At 41.5% G+C, this 25,484-nt stretch overlaps 2 protein-coding genes across 2 annotated transcripts; one reads left to right on the top strand and one right to left on the bottom strand.

The window, feature by feature from the left end:
* Positions 1–3,595: 3,595 nt before the first annotated feature.
* On the top strand, positions 3,596–21,430 carry SNW1 (SNW domain containing 1). The gene is made up of 14 exons (XM_037393259.1): positions 3,596–3,690; positions 4,674–4,827; positions 7,260–7,421; positions 12,664–12,759; positions 12,851–12,957; positions 13,805–13,909; positions 14,002–14,071; positions 14,743–14,808; positions 16,051–16,167; positions 16,519–16,660; positions 18,390–18,486; positions 19,295–19,412; positions 20,417–20,580; positions 20,659–21,430. The coding sequence occupies exons 1-14, from the start codon at positions 3,677–3,679 to the stop codon at positions 20,861–20,863; spliced, it is 1,617 nt and encodes a 538-aa protein (XP_037249156.1). The 5' UTR covers positions 3,596–3,676; the 3' UTR covers positions 20,864–21,430.
* LOC119150648 (SRA stem-loop interacting RNA binding protein) lies at positions 21,363–25,482 on the bottom strand. The gene is made up of 4 exons (XM_037393263.1): positions 25,347–25,482; positions 25,153–25,211; positions 23,266–23,373; positions 21,363–21,487 (listed from the first exon to the last, which is right to left on the bottom strand). Exons 1-4 carry the CDS (start codon positions 25,435–25,437, stop codon positions 21,428–21,430), a joined length of 318 nt encoding a protein of 105 aa, XP_037249160.1. The 5' UTR covers positions 25,438–25,482; the 3' UTR covers positions 21,363–21,427.
* Between the last annotated feature and the right edge of the window lie 2 nt (positions 25,483–25,484).

Genomic DNA, 25,484 nt, shown 5'->3' with positions numbered 1-25,484 from the left:
TAATCTTTTGGTAATGAGAAAAATATACTAAATGTTTTACTTTGCTCGCTCAGATCATTTATATTTGTAATGCAATTGACAATAAGGATAGATAAATAGAGTTCACCTCATTCTAATCTAGCGATGTAACATTTACCTCTTAACATTTCACCACAAAACAAGTTTTCTTATTTTATTTCCCCTATACTTGCAATTAACACTAGCCTTATATTATCTTTGTAGTCTTCTAACTCTATCTTCCAGTATTGTTTTAGAAACCTGAACACCAGGACAACACAGGGTCCCTCTGGAGTTCACCATATCCCTACTTCTACATCCATAGGCTGCATGAGAATTTTTGTTACTTCACAGCACAAGAAACTCATGTTAGGCTGCTTCTTTCTCATAAACCTCCTGGATCCTTTTCAGAGTCACTGTTGGCCAGGACAGTCTGTACTTAACCCCCCCACTTCTTACTTCCAGATATAGAAGTTTGCACAATGTGATATTAGAACACGTCTCATTTAAATGGGCTCTACTTACCAAGTAATCTAGCTCACTCTGGATGACTTTCCTCTCAGTATTACTGAACATTTTGCCATTCATTTTTAAATCTATGAATTTTATGAATAGCAATTTCATATTGATTGGGAACTGATGAAAATGGTGACTAGTATAAGTGTCCCTTCCTCTGTAACTTCGTCAGAAATACCTTTATGTAGCACTGATCCACCACTGGTGATTGCTTTTTGAGATGCCAGCCAGTTCTCCATCCAGGTAGCATAAGTCTTCAGGTGTTGCATAGTGCTAATTTGTTAAGCAAAACAACATGAGAAGTAGAAGCAGAAGTAATGGGTGGTGTACCAGGTCAGGTTTGAGGACAACTATGTGAATAAATTATTTCTTTGGCCTGGTGGCTAACCTAACATAAAAAATAAATTGTTTTCTCACTTCAAGAAGAAAATGGAAAAAAAACAAACAAAAAAAAACCAACAACCCCAAACCAAAAAATGGTTCTATGTTGGGGAAAAAAATTATTAGCTCAGAAATTAAACACGTTCTGGTTTTAAAAATTTTACCACTTTCAAAAAAAGTAAGCTCATTTGGACTATACTTGGCCAACAAACATTGCTTTCTACTAAAGCTCGAGTAGTTCACTTTGCAAATGTTTAAAAAGGTTTAAACTTTCTAAACTCCCCAGTTTTTGAGTTCAGAACTTCTCAAAAAAACCACCCTTTTTTTACGCCAGCAAATATTTTTGACCAGTTAAACCATACATGTAAACATTTTCTACATTTGATACATGATAGGTAATGCAGAGCAGGGACAAGAAGTTATTCACAGCTGGATTAGCAGCATGTGCATAAAATAAAAGCTGCGATATGTTTCCAGAGCCATATGGTATTGAATAAGCTTGTACAGTCCCTTTGTACCATATGGTCCACTGTACCCATATTCACAAACTCAAGATTAGCCACCTCAGACATAAAAATTAAACCACAAAAAGAAAGACGTTCAAGAGAAAGAAAAAAGTATTAAAAAGAACCAGTTTTTCTTATAGCCAGGCAGCCATAAACATCTGCAATCACGAACAGCTTACTGTCTGCAAAGAGGAAGCAACTGCACAGTTCTCAGAACAAGCCATGAGACTGAGGAAACCAAAGGAGTATCTCCCTAGTGCAGGAGCTGAAGGAGATTGTTTACCTACAACTTTACCTGCTTATCAAGAATTTTGTATCATGGCTGTCATATGAACTGTGTTGCAAAATAGTTCACAAAGTTGTATATTTGCCATACAGCATTAAATATTGCATCACAGCAAAGGAAGAAGGAGAAATGTCAAGGTAGGAGGGAGAAAAGATAATTTTTCAGCTGAGACCAGTATAAAAGCTGGAGATAAGTGACCCTGGCAACTTCTGATGGTGAGAGGAGGCTCCTGAATCAGGAGGCAATATTGCCAGACGTGACAACAGCAATTCTGTTGCTAAATGACTGACAGAAATGGGTAGGAGAGATGACTGATGAGTTTTGCTTAGGAAAATTATTGATAAATGATATATGTCAAAGTCTTATATCTTTAGCTTTGTCTAAAGTGCTCATAAGAGGCCAGCTGTCTTGGAGAGAAGGGGAAGTATCTGTCATTCATAGAGCTGATGACAGAGCTGCTGTCACCTCAATGCAAAGCCAAAGTCTGATTCACACTGCAGATTACAAGAGTTTTGGCATAGAAAGACTGCACCAAGACTGTCCGTATCTTCCACGAAACCTCCACCATCCTAGAAATTGTAGCAGACTAATTCAGTCTGCAGCGTTACTCTACCTTGCAGATTAGATGACAAGACAGACAAAATGACTAGAAGACTGCAAGACAGACATTTAGTCTGCCTTACAGTCTTCCTGCCTCTTACAGTAATTTTTTCCCTTTCTAATAGACCGTGTTTGTTTCTTAATCATTCTACCCTTTTCTCCTCTGGGCAGCTTCTGTTTCTTTTCTAGATGAACCATGCCTAGCACAATGGGAGTCTTCTCCCTTTGATTCACTAGATGCAAATGTAACAGTGGCAGTTACTAATTAATAACTAAATTTCTTTCTTTATATATGATACCATATACTGTCACTTCAACATAAATAGCAACTTAGTCATTTAAAGCTCCAGCTAGTTCCCATCTACTACAACTTCCTGAGAAGTGTTTTTCCCTATTTCACACGTTAACTGTAGAGTACATCTTTGCTTGATTGTAAAAAAATTTCTATGTAACATTATGGATGCCCATTAAACATAGACAGTACAATTCCTGGCATTTAATGCAGTTAAATCTATTAATTTTTATATCACTTTCAATTTTTTTCCTTCTTTCTCATGTGCCAATTTTTAAAATGGCACCTAAGTAGCAAATATCAGAATAAGAAATTTTGTTTCAGTGAATCTGCGCTGTATGTTCTGCTTTTGACTTGGGATAACTTCAGCTGGATGCATGCAGTTACTGAACTCACTGGAACTTACCTGAATGTCTGAGGGGAAAAAAATAAAAGAATACTGTACTGAGCTCCTTTTTCTTCCAACCGTGCCTAAGGGATTTGTATGGCTCTTGCTTTCCTGGCACAGCCTTGTTGGGATTGGCACCATTGCCACTGGGTCCACCTCCTCTGCCCAAGTCTGCTGAGGCCAGCGATGGCTGGGGAGCTATCCAAGTGGGACAGACACACGGTACAGAAGTCACCGTGTGCGTCGCTTGCAGGAGTTCATTAGACTGTGGCTGTCCGGGTTTGGCAGTAGATAGGGGACTGGGGCCACGGGCAGTGGGCAGCTCAGCTGACGGTGTGCCCACGGGTGGCTGCGGCCTGCCCCAACCCATCCATTGCAGCGGCCAGGAGGCCAGCCCGCCCGGACAGAGCCGTCCTCCTGCGCGCCCTAGCTCGGCTCTGAAGGAGACAAACGGCCCATAGGTCCCTCCGAAAGGCCGTGCAGCCCGAGGGCGCAGCCGCTCCCTCGACGCTGCGCCCCTGAGCGCCGCCTGGGCGGGAAAACGACATCTCCCATGATGGCTAGCGGCCCGCCCGGCCGCAGCGCGCCCGCGGTGACGTCATCCCGACTACAACTCCCAGAGACGCGCGGCGGGGCGTGGCGCATGCGCGCGGCTGCCACCCCTCCGGCCCCCGCGGCCCCGCTGCCGAGAAGACGACGAAGGCGGCAAGATGGCGCTCACCAGGTGGGTCGGGTAGGCCCCGTCCGGCTGGCCGCGCTCCCCCGGCCTCCCTGCGGTTTCCCGGCCGCTTGCGAGAGGCTCCGACCGGCGAAGGAGGCCGTGCTGCAGGGCCGCGGCTTCTCCCGGGCAGCGGGCCCGCCGGGCAGGCAGGAGGCCCGGCCGCGGCTGGAGGGAGGGCGGTGAGGGCCGGGGCGGGGGGGCGGGGGGCTGCCCTGCCCTGCCCTGCCCTGCCCTGCCCTGGCGGGAGGGGGGGTTGGTTCAGGGTGCTGTTAGTTGAGGGCTCTGCCTCCTAAGCGTGTTTTCTGTGGGAGGAAGGAGCTGCCCCTGCTCGGCTGGACGTGATCGGTTCCAGGGGGGTTTTGTCAGGGTTTCCTTAACCGTGAGTGAGGGCGAGAGGTCTTTGTTGTGAGTTACCGGGCCTCTCGCAGGGATCAGGAGTGCAGCTCTGGAATGCCAACTTTCTCGGAGGTGGACACTTGCTTAATAAAAGTGTAAAAGAGCTCCACAGTCTAGACGAGCTAGAAAAGGGGAAGTCACGAAATTGGGGTTCGACTTCTGGGCTTTGGCTGGGAGGTATGTGACGTTAGGGGGGAGGTCGGACAAGTGGAGTATTTTCTGTTTCTACTCTGTAGTGGTGGAAAGAATACACAGTGGGATGTGACCCTCCTGTTGGAGAATGGGCATTGTCACTGTCCTGTTCAAACATGATGTGAATGTGGATGAATTTACCGTCAGTTTTCATAGGAAACTTCCAAAATGCTGAGAAAACACACATTGCTTTTCCCTCTATAACTTCAGAAGTTATTGCCCTCAGGTTTATGAATGTAGTACTCGCGTTTCATAAATTTCTTTCTTAATCTGTATGAAGTGTAAAGAAAGTAATAATATAGTCATGGACTCAAGCATAGTTGAGTGTCGCTGAGTGAAATGATCAGAACTAACCTTTTATGTCTTTCTGGTTTTGGTGGCTGTCTGTGGACATGCAGCTTTCTACCAGCTCCAACCCAGCTGTCTCAAGATCAGCTAGAACTAGAAGAAAGAGCAAGAGCTCAAAGATCTAGGCAGACTGCTCTGGTCTCATCACGAAGGGAACCTCCCCCATATGGTTACCGAAAAGGATGGATACCACGGGCACTAGAGGTAGGTATTTAAATTCACACTTTAGTAGTGTGTCTGCTGATGGGAAAAAGAAGTCTGTTTTCTGAAGCAGAAATAAACTCCGAGCATCTTGAGTGTAGCTCAGAATTGTGCAAAGCCTTACCACATGCACCATTTCCATCCAGACAGCTCAGTATATTCTTGGGTTGAGGGAAGATGTTGTAATTCACCAAACTGCTTCAAACGTTTGATGGTAAACAGGATAAGGATTCTTCCATTCAGAGGTTGTTGTGTTGTAACATGGAAATGGTCTTTTCAGTTTACAGTCTGCGAATGCAGGGTTTCTCTGAGAGAGACATCTATATTATTTCTCAGTCGTTACTTGTTAAATGAACATTCCGGATTATAACTTGAAGAAGTGAACATGTGTATGTCAGAGAAGAGAGTGCTCAGGTGTATTCTGTTCTTAGCATAATAAATAGCTGCTATTGGGGGAGGTTGTTAGGCTTGGAAGGAAACTTAATTTGTTAGATACTCATTGATAAGTGTGTTACTGGCAGAAGGGTTTTGGACAGTGCTGTGTGTATTTAGCCGTAATCCTTGACACTTTAATTTTAATTGGCAATGATAAAAGGTAGAAGGGTAAATACAGATCTGTAGCTCTGATTACAAACCTGTTTTAGTACAGCTTCTCACTGTGAGCCACAAAAGCTTGCAGATTTTGAAATGGCACTTAACATCTGAGACTTTCTTTGAGTCATGAGCCAGTGCTCTTGGGACAAAGTGTGCTGTTGAGGTTTTGATACAGTATTTCATGTGTGATCCTGCCTTGTTCCAAATACCATAATTTCATGAACTAGTAACAGCCTTGCCCTCATTTATGTTTAAGTCCCATTTATGTAAAGATGGATCCAACACTACCCTGGTGATTCTTTAGTGCTAGGTAAGGTGACTTCAAATAGCAGTTCCAGTGGTTCTCTAGAAGAAAACGTTTTTGTATGGGTTCAGTATTAATAAAGTTTATGATGTTAAAAATTATACCTTTGTTATATCCAGTATAGGGTTTCCTCCCTACACTGTTGATGACTAAGTTAGTATTCTAGTGCTTATTCTTTCTGAGCGTTAGTAAAAGAACTTCTTAACAGGTGATGGAAGGTTTTCAAAGTTTCCAGCATCACTGAGCCATAAAGTGATGCACATTTCCAAAAGACTGATAAGGACTCCTTTCTGCCTCAAACAAATGCAAATTCTTCAAGAGCAGTAAATTCTTCCAAAGCATAACTGTTGTCCAGTGATTCTGGAATTCCATTGTTAGAAGAACCAAGATTGTTCTTAATAGATCACTTCATAGTTATGCAAAAAATTTTGAGGAATGACTGACTTTTGTTCTGGCTAATACTTCAGCATGATTCTGTAACTAATTGTTGAATGCAGGTCATGCAGTGGAAGACTTTAAATAATGGAAGCAGTATTTCAGTGAGCGCTTAAAGATGGTGTAAGCATGTTCTTTTTTAGAAGGAAGTGTTCTGCTCGTTCATGCCAGCCTCACTCCACGCCCTCTTTGCAGTGGTGTTAACTATTTGGTCATGTGGTGAGCGTGGAGGGAGATCAGTCTACCCAGGACACCCATTATTCTTCTTTGATCTGGTTCATTATCAGACCCCATGTAAGCAGTGCCATTGCAACAGGGGGAGGGGGAGATGCTTATGCTGCTTTAAGCAACTGCTTTCTCTGAAGAGTTGCATTTGAAACTGTAGCCTGATGCTGGTTTATCAATCATACAGATTCTGTGTGCATCTTCGGTGTTACTGAGACTAGTTACTGGTCTGCTTTAAGAGGGCTTTTCGTTATCTGCTCATTAAATGCTTTTACAGCAACATGTTGAATGAGAGAGGAAGTACCTCTGTTGGGTGTTGGCCCAGTTTTCAGTATATTCACGTGTTGAAGTAAGGAAACAGGATAGCTTGCTATCTGTACCATTGTAAACCTATGAGCTACAGTTTTTGAAAGGAATTGAAAGCTTTTTCTTCATTATGGTATGAAAAGCAACGAATAACGAGTAGAAATTTTCATCAAAAAATGCTGCGCTTGTAATTTTAGTTTTTCCACAGTTGCTTTATTGCAGAAGGTAAATTTTGGGGGTTCTAATTAATAATTTGCATGTGAATTAAATACTTAATCATGTATTGTCTGTAGCATAGTAGTGCTTGCACATTCGTCGGTGATAAGGGCTCTTGCTCTGTGCAGGGAGTAAGTGCTGCAAGATGTCTATGCACTTCAGTGTCTTTTAATAAGTGTAAGTTCTATAGCCCATTGCTGTCTTACCCAGCTAAAACAATAAAGTTACTGGAGCATTCTGGCCATGTTTGATTTGGTTAAAATCAATCCACTCTTCTCATTCCATTTCCCACCCTTGCAAATGTTTATACCATGTTTTTGTCTTTCAGTCATTCACTACTTTTTCTTTTGTGCAGGATTTTGGAGATGGAGGTGCTTTCCCAGAAATTCATGTGGCCCAATATCCATTGGATATGGGCCGAAAGAAGAAAATGTCCAATGCTTTGGCTGTTCAGGTGGATGCAGAAGGAAAAATAAAATACGATGCAATTGCTCGACAAGGACAATCAAAGGACAAGGTAATATTTCTTCAAATATGTAGACTGGCATGTACACCTGGAAAAGTAAGTATATGCAGTGTGTACATACAAAACTCACTGGTCTGGCATTAGCCAAATGGATTGTGTCCTGTTTCCTTAAAGTTTAAGAACTGAAAGTGTCAGACAAACATGAACATTTTGACTGGGATCACTGTGTGATCTTCTCTGTTATGTAATTAAAAGCTGAGGCAAAAATAGTGAGTCTACACAAAACTTACTTGATAGCTTAGCAGCTTTTGTTAGAGAGCTTTCCGGTGAAGGCAAGAAACTGAAAACAGGCCTGATTACAGGCAGCCTTATTTCAGTGTGTAGAAAGAGGGAGCAAAAAAAAAAAAGTCAAAACACAGTTCAGCTTTCAGAATACTACACCTTGAGCCTTACTAAGTTAACATTTGACTCTCTTGGCTGTTTTCAATATTGTTGGGTGCTTTTTTTTCTCTCTTCAGTTGCCCCAGAAAGTATTGCCAGTGCTTATACTCCAAAATTTTTGTGCTGAGTTCAGTGATGGCAAGATTCTCACTGAATTTAATGGGAACCAACTTCAGTTTCCTGTGTACAGCAGCCTAAAACCAGATGACACCTTATGTTGACATCCTAACTAGTATTGAGGAGATCAGATACTTGGGTCTCCTAAGTCCACATTGAGGAGTATTTGCATGTGCTTTTTCAAAAGTAACAAAATGGACTACATGGAAACCTTAATTCACTTAAGCAAGTTTTGGAGACTGGAAAACTGCTGAGGCATGACCAAATGTATGACCAGCTGCTTGTTACAGCAAGCATCTCCTGTAAAGGATAGGGTAATCCGAAGAATATCTTAGAAAAGGGTTAACTACATGGGGTGTTTTACCTAATAGTTATGAGTAGTTGTTTTCAAAATAATTTGACTTCTCCTGCTGTAATGTAGTGTCATGGTTTAACCCCAGCTGGCAATGAAGCACCACACAGCTGCTTGCTCACTCACCCCTGCAGTGGGATGGGGGAGAGGATCATGAAGACTAGAAGTGGGAAAACTTGTGGGCTGACATGAAGACAGTTTAATGGGTAAAGCAAAAGCTGTGCACGCAAGCAGGGCGAAACAAAGAATTGATTCACCACTTCCCATTGGCAGGCAGGTGTCCAGCCATCTCCAGGAAAGCAGGACTCCATCATGTTACTCGGGAAGACAAACTCCGTAACTCTGAACATGCCCTCTTCCTTCTTATTCCCCCAGTTTACATACTAAGCATGATGTTCTATGGTATGGAATATCCCTTTGGCCACTTCGGGTCAGCTGTCCTGGCTCTGTCCCCTCCCAGTTTCTTGTGCACCTGCCCAGTTGGCAGAGCGTGGGGAACTGAGAAGTCCTTCACTTAGGGTAAGCACTGCTTAGCAACAACTAGAACGTCAGTGTGTTACCAACATTATTTTCATACTAAATCCAAAACACAACACTGTACTAGCTACTAGGAAGAAAATTAATTCTGTGCCAGCCAAACCCAGGATATTTAGAATGCCTTAAAGCTTATGGATGTGTAATATGCCCAATGTCAGAAAGGTGGTATATCCTCATCCTGTGCATCGTGTTACTGCAGTACTTCTGGAAAAAAAAAGTTACTTCAGTAGAGACTCTGTTGTCATGTGGTAGAATGTAGTCAGACTCAACAGAAACCACAACAGTAGCAATATTTTCATTGAGAAGACTATCAGTGGGCTTCCATTAGACTTTATGTAGTGTCTTGAATTATTTGTCAAGAAGAAGGTACTGAAATATTAATTACACTTAAAAGAATTCTGTGACAAAATATTTAGTACTGATACTAAATGCTTGATACAAAATAGAAATTTGTCTTACCCCAAAGCATAAAAAATAATTTGGAGCAGATCAGTAGACAAGAAGTAGACATACTGATTTTGGAGAAGCTGTAGGACAAATAAGAAACAAAAAAAAAATTTAAATGAGAGTTTAACTACACTAATTTACAACTTGCCAGGTATGTCTTTACTTACTGTGGGATCAGATTTAGCTTTCTTATAATAGAACGTTCAGATAGGCATCTAAGTATATTTGGAGAAGAACTAGAAGAGATAGTAGGCTTTAGGCAAGAATTTTCCATATGGCATCTATAAAAAAGTACTAATATTCTCATGTATGCTCATGTGTGGCTCCTTCATAAGCCATACGTACATGATGGAAGAGATGTGTGGTTTTTCCAAAACTGAGGTCTGTAGAACTGGAATTAGGGTTTCATAACGCTAAGCTCTGCCTTATGGGTCAGCTTGAATCTGAGTGCATCCAGCTGGCTTTAAATGCTGAGATTAAAGATTGAGTATGTGATTCAAGGGGGAGTAAAAGTGGGGGAAAGTTAGGTACTGGAAAAAAATTCCGCTGGAAGTAGCAGAACTACTTTTTCTTGATTTGTATTGCAGGAGATGTATTGGCACAGATGTCATAGGGAGTAGCTCTTCAGTGATCTGTGTTGAGTTGAATAATGTGGAATATTTTCTGTAAGAGAATTTCTGATAGTACAGTGTCAGTAGGATTACATACAGAAATTTCATTATCCTGAGAGCTGCAGTCATAATTCAAATACTTCTCCAATCTTAATACTTAAGAGAAACAGATACTTAGCAGCCTGCCAGAAATGAGATGGAGTTTCTGATCCTATTCTATGAACTTTGGTTTGGTCTAGGTTAAGAAGCAAATTTTGCTTTTGTTACAGCTTATGGATTTTTTGGAAGTTGAATTTAGTATTCCGCCACCTTGTAGAGGCAGCACTCCCATCACCTAGACCCTGTCTCTGGATGGCTTGTCAGCAGTTTCTACTATTGCAGTGGTTCATCTCTCTTGCATCTGTTCCCTTACATAGTTGCTTCAGAGAATTTTCCTTGAAAAATGCAGACATAAATGAGAGAGTCTGACAAGCCTCCTGTCTGGGGCTGGCAGAAAGTCTCCTAGACGTGAAATGCTGGATAACGTTGATGAACCTGGACGCGTGACCTTATAGATCCAAGGGTAGAGTTCCGTCTGGTTGTCCAGATGAAGGATTTCCAGCATTAGCTGTGTGGTTAGCTCTTGTGCTGCTATAGATTCTTCCCGTACTTTCTCTACTCACATTACTAAAAGCCAGGCTACAATAATGCATCAATATTGATATATTTTGGTGAGACTGATGCTCTGTCTCCTTATTAGGAAAATAAGGACATATAATTGTTTCCTGAGTTTTTATTAAGACAGAAGAGAGCGAAATCAAGGAGGGGAACTATTATGTCCATTACTTTTTTTCTGGCAAGTGCAGGGGTCGGATTTCTTGGTGACCCAAGGCTGTGGCTTAGAAGTTAAAGGAGGAAAAAAAGAACCACAAATCTTTCCTACAGTTGTTTTCTCAAGAATTTTGGTTATTTATTTGCCTTTGTGGTAGAATTTGGTTTGATGACTTATTGTCAGGTTTTTTTTTCTCTGGTGTATGTGCCAGGCTTACAACCACATAATTTGTAGAAACCATTCTTTGATGAGGAAGGAATTCATCCTGCAATGCTCGATGGTAGCTTCTTGATTTACATGCTGCTCTGGATATACAGAATAAAATATGTTGAGGGGAGGGATTTATATGTTACAAACTAAGAAATTTCTGTCAAGACATCTGCGGCTGTTGGGTGTCTTGTGAAACTCTGAATGTGATTGATGTCTAAATTCTACCATGAGCTACAGTATATTATAAAAGTACTTAAGTAAAAATGTTTTTTCTGATGACAGTGGCACACAGACTTCTAATTGCTGCCTGTTAAGGCTGCCCCAGCCAGAAAGGGAATCATGTAGCTGTCCCAAAAATTGAGCATTTTGTTTCTGCCTGGGAGATTCTGCTTTTCAGTAGCAATCAAAATGAAATATCTGAAACACAGGCTGATGCTTCCTCTTAAATTTTGTAGATGAAAAATGTTAGTGGGTGGGCATACTACAATATCGAACAATCTGAGTCTCTGCTTTAATCTTGGATTAATAAAATGTCTCAGTATTACTGTTAAAATAAGGTAAATATGTAGAAAAACAACACAGTGCAACATCTTTATCTGCCTATCTCCTCTAAAAAGGACTCCAGTTAGAACATGCAACTCTATCAAGTTTTTGATGGAGACAAATTTTTTTGTATTTTCAGGCTAGTTTAATCTATATATTAGCTTGCCATTTGCATGCAATACTTTAGGGTTTAAATAGTTCATGTAGTTCATTTGTATCTTGGTGTACTGTAGTTCTTAGAGCACCTCTTAGACTCTTTTTTTATTTTCTTTTTTTTGTCTTCTGAGATACTCGCAGCTCTTTTGGCGTACTTTGTTCTTCATGCAGCAAGACAGTTGTCCTTGGTTAATTACCTTAGAGGAACACTGCTCTTCAGATGTCCTTCATTCAGCATCTGAGAAGCTAGGATATTTTTTATACTAATTCAGAGGTTTAAAATTTTAGGAGTGAAGGCTGAGAAGCGGTAAATGGCTCTTGTGTGACAAATTAATGCTGAGGGTAATAGGTCAGTTTCGTAGTTGGACATGCACTTTATAATGAACTTGAAATAATAGCTGTAATGACTTTTAACCCTTTGAACTAAGACTTTCTGATGTTATTTTGTTGAACAATTGTGAAGCATTAATGCAATACAATAAATTTTTCCCTGTAGTCATCTAATGGTGTTCTTTGCCTATATTTAAAATCGGAGCTTAAAGTTACTGACAGCTAGCTGCATGTTGTATGAAGACTGAAGTACATACGTAACAGAAAGCATCAAGAACAGATTTCTGAAACATTTACTTTTTTCAAGAAAACCGCAAGCATAATGAAATGAAAAAAATCTAGATGTTGAAAAAGACTTGTATCAATTTCTTAAGTAATCCATGAAAACAAAAGTACAAATGTAGATATTTTTTTTGTTGGTCTGTCTTGGGGACCCTGAAAAAGGAAAAGAATATGAAAGGGAAGTAGGAAACTAGCATCTAATCCCAACTCTGAGAGTGATTAACATCATATTTTATCAAATTGCTTCTTTTCTTCAATTACTCCATCTGTAAATTGGGGTCCCAGGTATATCCTTGTTCTGTGGGAGTCATTGAAGAATATGTAATTGTAATGCATTTAGAATTGTATACAAGTTTTAATTAGTACCTGAAGTGTAATCTAAGCCTGAAATGTTTCCTTTGATATATGTACAGTTATTCCTGTTTGCCAGCACTAATAAAATAAAATGTTTTCCAGGTTATTTACAGCAAATACACAGATCTTGTGCCAAAAGAGGTCATGAATGTGGATGATCCTGAACTGCAAAGACCAGACGAGGAGGCAATCAGAGAGGTATTTTATGCACTGATGTGCATAGCTATTGGTGGCATATTGTATGGTTTGCGTATATGATGAATGCACACTGTGGTATTTTTGTCTTCAGATAACAGAGAAAACAAGAGCAGCCTTGGAGAAATCAGTTTCCCAAAAAGTTGCAGCAGCAATGCCAGTTCGAGCAGCTGACAAACTGGCTCCTGCACAGTACATTCGGTATGTAGCACTGTGTGTGTGTACATGTAAGATGTGGTTACATATAAAATTGATTAAAATTGGGATATTCCTTGAATTTCTGAGAACAGAAATTGCTCTTGAATTCTGTTTTCCTGGAAGTAATATGAAACTGGCTTGCGTATTTTGAATTTATCCACTGATGACAAGCTAATTTGAAGTGGGTTGAAATACGCCTTAACATGTCATGAGTTGTGGCATTTTGTGGAGGGGTTATTGTTCTAGCAACAAAATACAGATTTGTCAGGGGCCACTAGTAATAATGCTGCCCTAAAAATAGTCTTTACTGGGAGTTTCAAGCCAAGGCAAGGCATGTAACAAAGTTCTTCCCTTATAAAAAATGAGCAGCTAGAAAGAATTGGGATTACTAGGAGGCTGAACCCCATTTTATGATGATTTTCTGCTGTAAATGCAGAAAAATTCCATGGCAGGGTTAGACTTGGCCTGAGGTGAATTCTGAAAAAAGTATGTGAAGAGGTTCTTAATAACCAGTAAGTAGTCACCAGGGATTCACAGACATAGGTAAAGAGTATTGGGACATGCTTAGTGTACTCTATTAGTTTGTTTCTTCTACTTCAGAATCTAGGTTAAAATAGGAGAATGTCGCCCTGGGAAGATATATTCTGTCTGGTGTCATTGAGTCTCTACATTCAGTAGAGTATCTTCTGTGCAGTTACCTGCTCATGGTGTTCACAGTGGAAAAGTCTTAAACTGGCGTAGATAAAATGAAAATGCAGCTGGAGCAGTGCACTGAGTAAAAATGGAGCTGGGCAAGGAATATCTAGCAGTTTGCAGAGAGAGAACTGAGCAATCTGATTGTTTTATTCAGGTACACACCCTCTCAGCAAGGTGTTGCCTTCAACTCTGGAGCAAAACAGAGAGTTATTCGGATGGTGGAAATGCAGAAGGACCCTATGGAGCCTCCAAGATTCAAGTAATTTCAAAACTTTTTCATGGCAAATACAAGATTCTGAGGTGTATTTCCATAAAATGTGCTGATTAGTAATTGTTTTCTTAATTGTTCAGAATTAACAAGAAGATTCCACGTGGGCCACCTTCTCCTCCAGCACCTGTAATGCACTCTCCTAGCAGAAAGGTATGAAATGCCATAGCTGTTCAGAGTTTTGAATTCTAGATGTATTCACAAGTTCTAATTTGATCTCGTTCATTTCTGTGCACCTTCCACTTACTGCTCTTTTGATGTGATGTTAAGTTATAAACTTGGTGCCCAGTGCAGTCTTTTTGGCTTTTTCCTATGTACCTTGTCAAAAGTTGAATAGATTTCTCATTTTATGCAGGGCTGTGTTGTTGGATTTATTCATGGCATGGATGAGTTGACTGAGGCTTTAGCCTTGGTACGCTGGTGCTGCTTTTAGACAACAACTATTAAGCTAATCCATAATGATGCTAATTTGTGTTACTAAGCATTAGCTCCTTCTGAGAGATGAGTGGAGGGGTGGTTCATCAGTTTCCTACAACTTGAACTGCTATTAAATGTGCAAAAATTAACAAGCCGGCTGTGAGTTCCGGTCTGTGTGAAAGAAGTTTTAAGAGGATGGCTGAAAAGCTGTTGTGACTTCATTCAATGTCGGCAAAGGTGCAGTGCGGAAATTAACATCTTATTGCTGCTGAGAAGAGTCGAGGGTTTTTTTGTAGTGGTGGCCTGAACTTTGAACTTTTAATTTATTTCAGAAGTTTCAGAGAAAGAAAACAGTATTTCCTTTTGCTGTAACTCTAAAGATTACTTTGCTTCTTTTCTTAAATCAGATGACTGTGAAAGAGCAGCAAGAGTGGAAAATTCCTCCGTGCATTTCAAACTGGAAAAATGCAAAGGTAATTAGGTTGTCATAAATTCATCTTTCTAATGTTGCACCCTGCTGGGAGACTTCTGTAAATGATTTAAGCTTGAATAGTACTGGTTTTAAACCTCTATAGGTTTAGGTAAACTGGTTGCTTCCAGCGTGGAGAACACATGATTTTACAACTTGTTTTTTCTGTTTGGCATATAAAGGGTTGTCAAACTGACAGGACTATAAAACTGAGAAAGAATGTGTTACTTCATGGCAGAGATTATGCATTCAGAGAGGAAAAGATGGCATTAGTTAAAATCTCCATAATAGTGCAGTGTGTGAAGTCTGAAACCAAAGTCTCTGGAGCTTGCAAAGTGAAGTCATCTAAACTGAAAAAGGAAAGGGTAATTCACAGAGAACCGAGCGTGTTTCTTTTTAATACTGCAGTCCAGATTTCTGGAAAGTTCTCCTTGTTGCATTCTTTCACTAGTTAGTTTTCATCACTGGTTAGCTATTTTTACTCCTTGTTTGCATAGGTATGTCCTGTCCCTTTGATTTTTATCAGCCAGTAAGTTTATGTTCAGAGAGAAAGGAGTATTTATAATTTGCTGCAGTAATTGGTCTAAGAGGCAGCCTCTTCAAATGGAGGAAGGAAAAGCTGCATGTTTGGATGGGTTTTTTTCTACCCCAACACAGCTGTATAACTGGGACTGATGCTAATCAGTAGATCAAATTTTAGGTTACAGATGCTAAAACCAAAGCAAAAATTTTGTAGAGTTCACTAAAGAATCTTAAAATATCATCTATAAATAATGATAGGTTTCAGCTTTTGAAAGCAAAATCGGCGTTCAGTGTCTCTTACTTTTGCTGGTGGCCTTGCCCCTTACTTTCTCATTTTGAATCGGCTAACCTCTTAACAGGTATGAAAACAGTTTAGGGAAAACAGTTTTTAGGCACAAGTGGTAAAACAGACTGGGAAAGCTATTATCTGTAGTTCTTAATACAAAGCAGAGTGGTCCTCATCAATCAAAAACTGTCATTCGTAGTAAGATGTAACTTGAAGGGAAATTGTGACACAGATTTGGGGAGAGTGTGGAATTGGAGCAAAGCTTATTACTACCTGCCATAAATTTGAAGTACATATAAAGGAGGGCCATCGGGGTGTATTAATGATGGGCTGTAAGTTCTGTGTGTGTTCTTGTTTTCTTACGCAATAAATGTAGCAATGTTCATTATTACAAACAATGTTAGTTTCTGTGGTTAACTGCCTTCGTTTTCTCTGTAGGGTTACACCATTCCATTAGATAAGCGCCTGGCTGCAGATGGCAGAGGATTGCAGACTGTTCATATTAATGAAAATTTTGCCAAGCTTGCTGAGGCTCTCTATATAGCTGACAGAAAGGTCAGGTGGTTGTCTAAACTATTTTGTTTCATGTGGTTTTACCTTCTTTTGCTTATTTCCTTGGGAAAATCAACAATGAATAGGGTATAGCTTTTTGATTTGTCTTGCTTCTTGACTAACATAAGACGTAAGGTCTTACTCCCACTATCTTCGAATCCGTGGCTCAGTGTGGGCTAAATTATTGGCGGTGATGGGTCTCGTTTCTCTCAGCTCTACATGCTGTGGTTGTCTGGCTTTGAACTTTCTTTTTGTGGCTTGATTCCTGCCCTGTTTACTGAGTAACTCCAGGACAGAAGATCTGCTTGTATCCCAGGTGCTAGCTTTCTTTTTAACTGTGTTTTATGTGTGCAGGCTCGTGAGGCAGTAGAGATGCGTGCCCAGGTGGAGAGGAAGATGGCTCAGAAAGAAAAGGAGAAACATGAGGAAAAGCTCCGAGAAATGGCTCAGAAAGCCAGAGAGAGAAGAGCTGGGATCAAAACCCATGTTGAAAAAGGTACGTTTCTTTGTTTTTAAGATGCTATGGGGTTTTTTTAGCACTCTCTGAAGTATGGGTTTGGAGAAATAACCTGAGAACTTAAAATACCTAAATATCAACTGTAATTTCTAAGCATGACGTCTGTTCTTCATGTCTTTACTTGATCAGCTAGTGAATTAGTTTAATTCACTGGCTGGTTTGATGGGATCTGGATTTGAACCTCACAGTAGTTTGTGTATGCAGATTTAGGACGCTGTTGAGAATTTCAGAGTTGTTAATAATCAGTGAAAGGAATGGCTTTCGTGGACTGTTATAAATGAATTAATATATTATGTTTTTATAATAGGCTTGTTGCAGATGAAGAGTGACTTTGTTTACAAGAATTAAATCATCTTGTTAAGTTTTCAGAGATGGTAAATGCAATATTCTGTCTCTTGTACTGTTATAACTGGTCTTGCAGAACTGTAGTTCTGTTGGCCTCAAGGCCCAAGACCTGCTAACTTAACTAAATCATACCATTGTGATAAGTGTTATATTTTGAACTAAATGACACTTCAGAGATCAAGACGCTGAACTTACAGAGCAGTTACCATCTCTCTAAAAGCTGGAGGGATATGGTCATACGGTGCCAAATGCTGTAGCTGGGATGGCCTAACCTGTTGCCAGCAGGCTGGGGACTGGCTGGCTGGAGAGCCACTCTGTTGAAAAGGACCTGGGAGCCCTGGTGGACAATCCACTAAACACAAGCCGGCAGTGTGCCCTGGCAGCAATAATGCCAAGGGCATACTAAGCTGCATCTGCAGGTGTAACCAGTAGGTCAAGGGAAGTAATCAGTTCCTTTTACTGGTGACCAGTTAAGACTGTGTCTGGAATACTGTGTCCGGTTATGGACCCCCAGGTACAAGACTGATAGTGGTAAAAAACTGGAGAGGGTTCAGTGGAGGGCCATCAAAATGGTTCAAGGGGCCAGAGTATCTGCCTCATCAGGAGATGCCGAGGAAGGAAGCTTGTTCTGCCAGGAGATGTGGCTTTAGGGGACACTTTAGGGACTCGGGAGCTTTCCTGACTCTACAAGGGGATCGTTAGAGCTCTTCACTAAGCTGTACAGTGGGAGAATGAGACAGTGGTCAAAAATTAAACCAGGAGGTTCCAATTACGTGTGTGGAGAAAAATGTTCACCATGAGGACGAGCAGCAGTGAAAAGGCTGCCCAGGGAGGGTGGAGATCTCTGTCCATGGAGGTTTTCCCCACCTGAGTGGACAAAGCCCTGAACAACCTGGTTTGAATTCAGCATTGATCCTGCTTTCAGCAGGAGGTTGAACTAGAGACTCTCTTCCAACCTGAGTGATTCTCTGATACTGAGTGTTCTTCAAAGCACTTAGATGCCTGTGTGTTTGAACAGTATTTTTACACTTCAGAGATAGAAGTATGATAATGATGATCTGTAGGTGTTTTAGGATGTTAACTTCTAGATGGACAAGTATTCTAAGCTCTTGAAAGTTGAGACAATGTAGTTACTGGCTGTGTCTGCTTTATCTGTCTTGTCAAGGACAGTTAATCGCTTGTGGCACAAGAAGGCTGTGGTTTTCCATGTGTTCTGTTTGTTTAAAGTGTAACATTTTAAACAGTGCTAAGGGTCACATCTCTTCTGTAAAACACTGAATTGAATCACTGTGCCACTGTCTGTGGCATAGTTAATTCAAACTTCAACTATTTGTCTATAATGAGCAATCTTGCATTTGTTCAGAGGATGGAGAAGCTAGAGAAAGAGATGAAATTAGACATGACCGACGCAAAGAGAGACAGCATGACAGAAATCTTTCCAGGGCAGCCCCTGACAAAAGGTGAGTCACAAAGGAAAGCTGCTTTATTCCTCCACTGGCGCCGGCTTGCCCACCAGGGAAGCTGTTACACGGAGCTTCCTCTTGCTTGATACGAGTGCCTGAACGTTACTTTGGGGAGATACTGGTATGAAGCACTGTTCATTCATTGCATGCAATGGTGTTACTGTGCTAGCGTGTTGCTGTACTTGTCTACATTTAGAATTTTCCAGATGAAAGGAGGAGGGGGCACTGCTGGCTTCGGGTAGGTTTTCCTGTAGCAGAACTTCAGTATATTGAGATTTAATTAATATGTTGACCGCAAAGGTTGAAACCTGGATCCTGTAACTTCAGTGAGACCAGAGTATCATTAGTGGCTTTGTTTCTTGAAGCTGTTCATTTGAAGGAAGCTTGGATTTGTGAGTGTAGGCTGAAGTATCTTGTTTGCCCAAGCTAGTGAGATTTCTGAGCACAAGTGGTTTCTGGAGGCTTAAAATCTCTAATATCTTAAAATTAGATTGCTTTGCCTTCCCAGAATATAATTACACTGGTTCTTGCAAAAAATAAATATGACATTTTAGACTAAGTCAGCTTGATATAAATTGCAGATAGTGGAAAGCAAATTTAAATGTCATGCCCAGCTGAACATAACTTTCCCAAATGTTTCCTTTGCCAGGAGACAAATTTTAAATGTTACCTAGTAAGGAAGGGCAACAGTCAAAATCTGGCTCCTGAGGCAAAGATTTAGCAACTAATACAGGATCAGGTTGCAGCTGAGCATGTCAACAAATACGGTTTACTGACCTAATAAAACTTAACATTTTTAATTCAGGTCAAAGCTGCAGAGAAATGAGAACAGAGATATCAGTGAAGTTATTGCCCTGGGGGTGCCCAACCCCAGGCCATCCAATGAAATCCAGTATGACCAGAGGCTGTTCAACCAGAGCAAGGTAAAAATACCTTTTCACATCTGTGTAGCTTTCTGTGAGAGCATGCTCATCCTTCCTTAGTGTGTATGGCTAGAATACTGAAGGGACCCTGTTTGCGTGGTTGGTGTGGATATACTTTGAAAGAAGTCTCTACACAACTGGTCAGAAAACTATTGATCTCCTTTATCCATAGCTGATGCAAAAAAAATGGAATATTCTGAATGTGTAAGTGGATTAAAGTGTTTTTGTTGTGGTTTTCCTCATTGGGGTGCGGGGAGAAAAAAGCTATTTTGCCTTCAAGCTGCAGTGACCTCCTTTTCTTCTTGTGTATGAATGTACTGACTGAATAAGGGAAATCTGCTCAGAGAGAGAAGCAAGTAAATACTTTCTATTCCCATTATTGCTTATGTTAAAAATCCTTCTGAAGATATAAATAGTTAACAGCAACATTTATATTCCCTGAGCTTCATACTGTTCAGAGATGAAAAAGTAGATTAGGCTTCAGAAAGTCCCTGAATAGATCTGCAGTTCGTCAGTCGTTCTTTTTCACATATCCAGTGAAAGACTTGCAGGCAGAAGGGAAAGCTGATGAACCAAAAGTGAACGAGCAGGCGCTTCTACTTTCAGAGTTTACATAAGCCTCTATGTGATTTGGATCAATCAGCTTAAATCATGTTTTCCAGAAATTCTGAGTAATACACATTTTTGTAGGGTTGTACTTGGCTATTATAGACAGCTGCACTTGCAGGGCAGACTGAAATGATCCGTTATTCTGAAACATTAGTGGCCTGTAATCCTTCCTCTTGCTCTCTGGGAGAGCAGAAGTGGCCCTGACTGAGGCTTGCAGTGATTGTGTCACATCCTCCGGACTTGACCCCAGATCCAGAACCGCTTATATCCTAATGAAGTGCTTAAATGACACAATACCGTCTTTTGTGTATCTGTGACACCATCAGTGTATCCTGATGTTAAAACAAATGAGCTGAAATTGTGCAGACTCACTGCTGTTCTTTTCTTCTTTACAGGGTATGGACAGTGGCTTTGCTGGAGGAGAGGATGAAATTTATAATGTTTATGACCAGCCCTGGAGAAGTGGCAAGGATATGGCCCAAAACATCTACAGGCCAAGTAAAAATGTGGATAAGGACATGTACGGTGATGATTTAGAGGCTCGAATAAAGACCAACAGGTAAGAAAATAAAGTTAAGAAACGGTCTTAATTTGTAACCAGAGTACTATCAACTGAGTATCACCTCTTCTTCTGCAGGTTTGTTCCTGACAAGGAATTTTCTAATTCGGATCGTAACACAAGAGGGAGGGGCAGAGATGGACCAGTCCAATTTGAGGAGGATCCATTTGGTTTGGACAAGTTTCTGGAAGAAGCTAAGCAACATGGTGGTTCTAAACGGCCATCAGACAGCAGCCGCCCTAAAGAACATGAGCATGAGAGCAAAAAGAGGAGGAAGGACTGAATGCCTCTGCTCGTGAGAGGTAAAGAAATGGACTAGACGCTTGGACTTCATGCAGAAGGCGTTTTTAGTATCAGAGGTGTATAGGGGGATGGCACTGTAATGCAGCAGTTCATGACTCTTGTCACAGCTCTGGTGTGGATATATACACACACTAATTCTTCTACATAGGACAGCTACCCCTGGAGAGTGGAGAAATGGTGACCACTTTGAAGCATTTCACAAGGGAATTATTCTTTAGCAGGTGTTCTGACTGTTGATTCCCTGTTGCCCAGCATCTCAGGGTAAGAATGTAGCCTCTCCCTTCAGCTTTTAGGTTTTGTAGGTAGCTAAAGCTTTTACTTCATCTGTTTGAAGCTTTCCTGCTGTATATAATTACTGTTCTATGCTGTCATGAATGCTAGGGAGTTTACGACTCAATGCTTCTTTAGTGCGTCTATACAGTTTATTTGAACAAGGAGGGGAACCAGCTTGATTCTGTTTAAAAACAAATACTCACTCATAGTTTCTCCGTAACCTTTATTTTAGTTCCTTTACATTTGGTGAAATAAAGCCTCCTTCCACCGCTCATTCACTTTGGTTCTTTCTTTGACTGCGTCTTCTATAGGGCAGCTGTTTGAGAGTAAGCTGAAAACAATGGAAATTATTTAAATTAGCTAGGAAAAAAGGTTTGATATTTTTCATTTCTGATCTTCTAAAACATTCGTATGGAAAGTGGAAGATGGGTTTATAACCGGTTCAGTTTCATGCGCCATAACCCCAAAAGCTAAGCTCCTGTTGGGAGAGCTGAATATAATTTGCACAGCAATTGCTAGTTGCATCAGCAAAACGCATCTTGAAAGCTTGGGCTTTCAAGTGGAACTAATAGAAGGTAACTGTCTAAACCTAGCCTGGAACAAAGTGGGGAAAGTGCTCCTGTATTTTGGTTCTAGAGAAGCTTGCATTTTTGAAGAAATTAAGCAAGCTAACTACTACCTACCTTCTGCTTTTTATTTTGCTATAAAGAAGTCTCTTAGCTCTTGCACCTTTTGTGTGGGTATACTCTTCAAACCCTAGGCACTTCAGTGAATGTGGCTATCGTACAGCTTCAGGAATAAGAAGCGGCAAAGTAATTTCCAAGAAATTGACACTAAATACTTATCTGTGCTGTTCCCATACTTAATTTGATAACTGCATACAGGTAAGTTTTTTTAGTTGCAGCCCAGTTCAGGAGGGATCAGCCCATTGCCTGGCTTGTCACAGTTTACAACTGAAGTTGGCAAATGACTCCTTCATTTCCCCTTCCATTTTGTAACTCTGAGGTCAGTTCTTCTTAGGAATAGGTACCAAAGTAACCACAACCAATGATGTACGAACATGTCAAGCAAAATACTTTTTATCACAGACAACATCCTGAATCCCTGAAGTCTCTTGCCAATTCATTTTACTCTTAGTACTTCCTAGCAGTGGAAGCCTCAAAATGAGAAAAGAGTTGTCAGAAAGATACTGAAGAATTCTTAGTAATTACTCAAAGATGAGAGTTGATAGTGTCTGTCATAACAGCCTCCTTGTTGCTTATGGTTTCACTCTGTACTACTGAGTGAGTAGCTAGGTCAGCCGAAGCACATGTAAGTCTACAAGAAAATCCCCTTAGTAATTTGCCTCTATTTAGCGAGCATTTTAGATGCAAGTTTCTAATGGCTTTGCGCAGCCATTGACTCACTGTCCTTTCTCCCTTACCTGTCAACACCACTGCATATTAAAGGTTTGGAAAGTGGTGGGATGGTCATTTCCATGCTCTTGTTTTGCTGCAGTGAAGCTAGATGATACAGCTGTCTGGCTCTAACTGACCAGTCAATGACAGACACCTTTGTATAGGTACTAGACCAAATGTTTAACTGATGGAGATGGCAAGTTAAAAAAAAAGCTGCACTGAAGCTAATTTAAAGTTACCTTGAACACATGAAAGTGGGCAGCTGATTTTTTCCAGTACAAAATGATGGCTGAAGAACTTTCACTAAAGCTCAAAGCTTAGCTTTACATTGTTTGTCATCTTCCCCATGCCACTCAGCATCCAAATTAGATGCTGGAATCCACCTGCACAGAAATCTCTATTACAAATAACAGCTAGTTGTATGGCAGTTCCTGAACAGTTTTACTGCATTCATATTCCTTTAGCTTAGCATAGGAAGAGGTTTTGATTTCTGGTATGTGATCTCTCTGATACCTGTATGATCTCAGACCCTAATGAATTGAAGGATGAATAAGCAAAAATATTGATTATTTAAAAAGCATACTAAGTGACAAAATGCTTAATCACACTTGGAATGAATATGGCAATATTTTGATGTTACTATGTCCAACCAAAGGCAGAATTAAAGAGCTCAAATCATTACATTACTTCAATAAAGGAATTGGCACATTACCCTGGCACCTTCAAGTATGTGGGAGTCCTGCTGAAATACATTCTGAAGGTCGCTGGGAGTTGAGAATTTAATCCAGCAATAACGTCTGTGAAAGCCTGTATCTTTATCCTAGTCAGCAGTGTAAAAAAATAAAATCCAGTTACTATAGAAAACACTCACATAGGCTATTAAAAACTTTCCATGGGTATTCAATTTGACAATTCGGAAGTTATCAGAGAAATCAGTACACCTACTATTTCAGAAGCCTTTTTCACACTTTAAGACATGTACTCTCATTGGCAGCATGCAGGGGCCTAGCAGAGGCTGTTCTGCATCCCCTTCTCTCCATTTGAGTCCAGCAATCATAAAAAAATTAAACTATAACTTAAAGACTAGAATAATGCATAGCTGGTTGCTTTAAACTGCGGTAGTTACCTACTATTAGGGCAGTCACAACAGAACTGACATTTAAATGGCTGCCTGATTTGAAAATAAGCCTGCCACAGTACTTGAAAAGCACTGAAGAAGATAAAGCAGCTGCTTAAGATACTAAGAAAAGAGGCTGCAATTCAAGATGACAAGCACTAACTGCGCTGAAAAGAAAAAAAAAGTTTAACTTTTAAGAATAATTTGGCAGTGGGAAAAGACAGTTGTCAATAGAGAGAAGATAATGCTGAAAAGCCAGATGTACCAGAGTGGCTTTTATCCCAGCTCTGATCCCCAGAGTTCACAACAGCTCTGCCGCTCTGATCATCAGGCATGACTGGCTGCGCTTCCAAACACCGGTGAAGTTTTCACACACAAGGCACTGTAGTCACACTGCCCTGTTTCAGTATCCCAGTAATGTCTTAATTAGGGTTTCTTACGCTGCTGGCAGATTTTTGTACCTCTGGCAGTTTTAAGCATTAACAAACACTCCTAAAGTAATCACTGAATCAAAACAAATAGACATGCACCAGTTAGGCTTTAATCAGTGATGGAGGCAGGTTTTCGGTAAGCTGCCAGCCTTGGCAATGAAGCAATGCATTCCGTCCTGCGCCTGAGGAATAGAGCATGGCAGGCACACACCAACGCTTGAGCATTCAGACCGTTTCAAACTATCTTTCTCCACTTCCAAACTAGTCCTCAGCTGGCAGGGAAACCATCAGCTTGCTAACTGAAGTTCAGTACACACTAATCATTGCTCCACATGGAGAAACAGGAGCAGGCAGAACCTCTACTCCTTAGCAATGACCTGCAACTTACCCGTAACAGTGGGAAAGGAACGCTTTTTTTTCTCCTTTACTTTTCTAAGAAGCTGCACTAGATAATATTATCCCTAACCTACATGCTCAGAAGATAAATAACCTAAACAGCAGAGGCATGAACAGCTGACAGCTTGGGAGCATCCTGAAATGGTAGGCTTTGTGTTAGTCCCGCGCTCCGGATGGGGTATGAACGCACAGCAGGAAAAGACTGCAGGTTCATACCCACACCTTTGCATTTGTTAGGCCAGCGAGACCAGGCACACGAACACTTTCTTGTCTGTCAAAATAAAGACAACGTGACAGAGAAGTTCAAATCACTTTTAGGTTATTTTTCCAGAAACAGCAGCACCAACAGGATCCGAGGGATGCGCTTTTCTGAAGCTCTTTCAAAGCCAGTGGCAAGCAGGAGGCCTCAGCGAGGCCTGCAGGAGGCCCGCAGCTCACGGACAGGGGAGGCACCCGCCGGGGTGAGGAGCCACCAGGGGGCGCTCCCAGCGCCCGCTCCGAGCGCCGGGTGGGCTGCAGGCCGCGGCGCGGCCGGAGCAGCGGAGCCGCCTCCGGGGCCGGGCCCACCCTGCGGGACGGGAACCCGCCGGCCGCTCTTCCTCGCTTTACCGAGAAGCCACGAACAGCAGCCCGGAGAGAACGCCTGGGTACTCACAAACGGCAGCTGGCACCTCTGCACCGACCCGAACTGGGAGAAGTACTCCTTCAGCTCCTCTGTGGGGGAAACGCGCGCTGGGTTACACGGGCCCGGCACCCCCGCGGCCCCACGGCCTGTGCCGGCACACGCGGCGGGGCCGCCTCCCTGCCTCCCTCCCACCGGCGGGGGCGAGGCGGGTGGCGCTGACTCACTGTGCGACACCGTCCAGGGAACATCAGTCACGAAGAGATCGAACAGCCTCCGGGAGCGGCGCACCACCCCCACGGCGCTGGCCGCCGCCATCTTGGGAGCCGCAGCGGAAGGGGGCGCCCGGCCCGGCCCGCCCCGGC

This window comes from Falco rusticolus, chromosome 7, assembly GCF_015220075.1.
Source record: "Falco rusticolus isolate bFalRus1 chromosome 7, bFalRus1.pri, whole genome shotgun sequence".
In the NCBI taxonomy this organism is placed as follows: Eukaryota; Metazoa; Chordata; class Aves; order Falconiformes; family Falconidae; genus Falco; species Falco rusticolus.
Note: the sequence above shows the minus strand (reverse complement) of the source record. Positions and strands in the feature narration are given on the sequence as shown.

Coding starts and splice junctions, on each gene's coding strand:
- LOC119150648 (XM_037393263.1), bottom strand. CDS start 25,437: ATGGCGGCGGCCAGCGCCGTGGGGGTGGTGCGCCGCTCCCGGAGGCTG. Junction 25,212..25,346: donor TCCCTGGACGGTGTCGCACA/GTGAGTCAGCGC, acceptor TTTCCCCCACAG/AGGAGCTGAAGGAGTACTTC. Junction 21,488..23,265: donor ACATACTTGAAGGTGCCAGG/GTAATGTGCCAA, acceptor CATTGTTTTCAG/CTTACTCTCAAACAGCTGCC.
- SNW1 (XM_037393259.1), top strand. Junction 13,910..14,001: donor ATGGAGCCTCCAAGATTCAA/GTAATTTCAAAA, acceptor TTAATTGTTCAG/AATTAACAAGAAGATTCCAC. Junction 16,661..18,389: donor CAAAACCCATGTTGAAAAAG/GTACGTTTCTTT, acceptor GCATTTGTTCAG/AGGATGGAGAAGCTAGAGAA.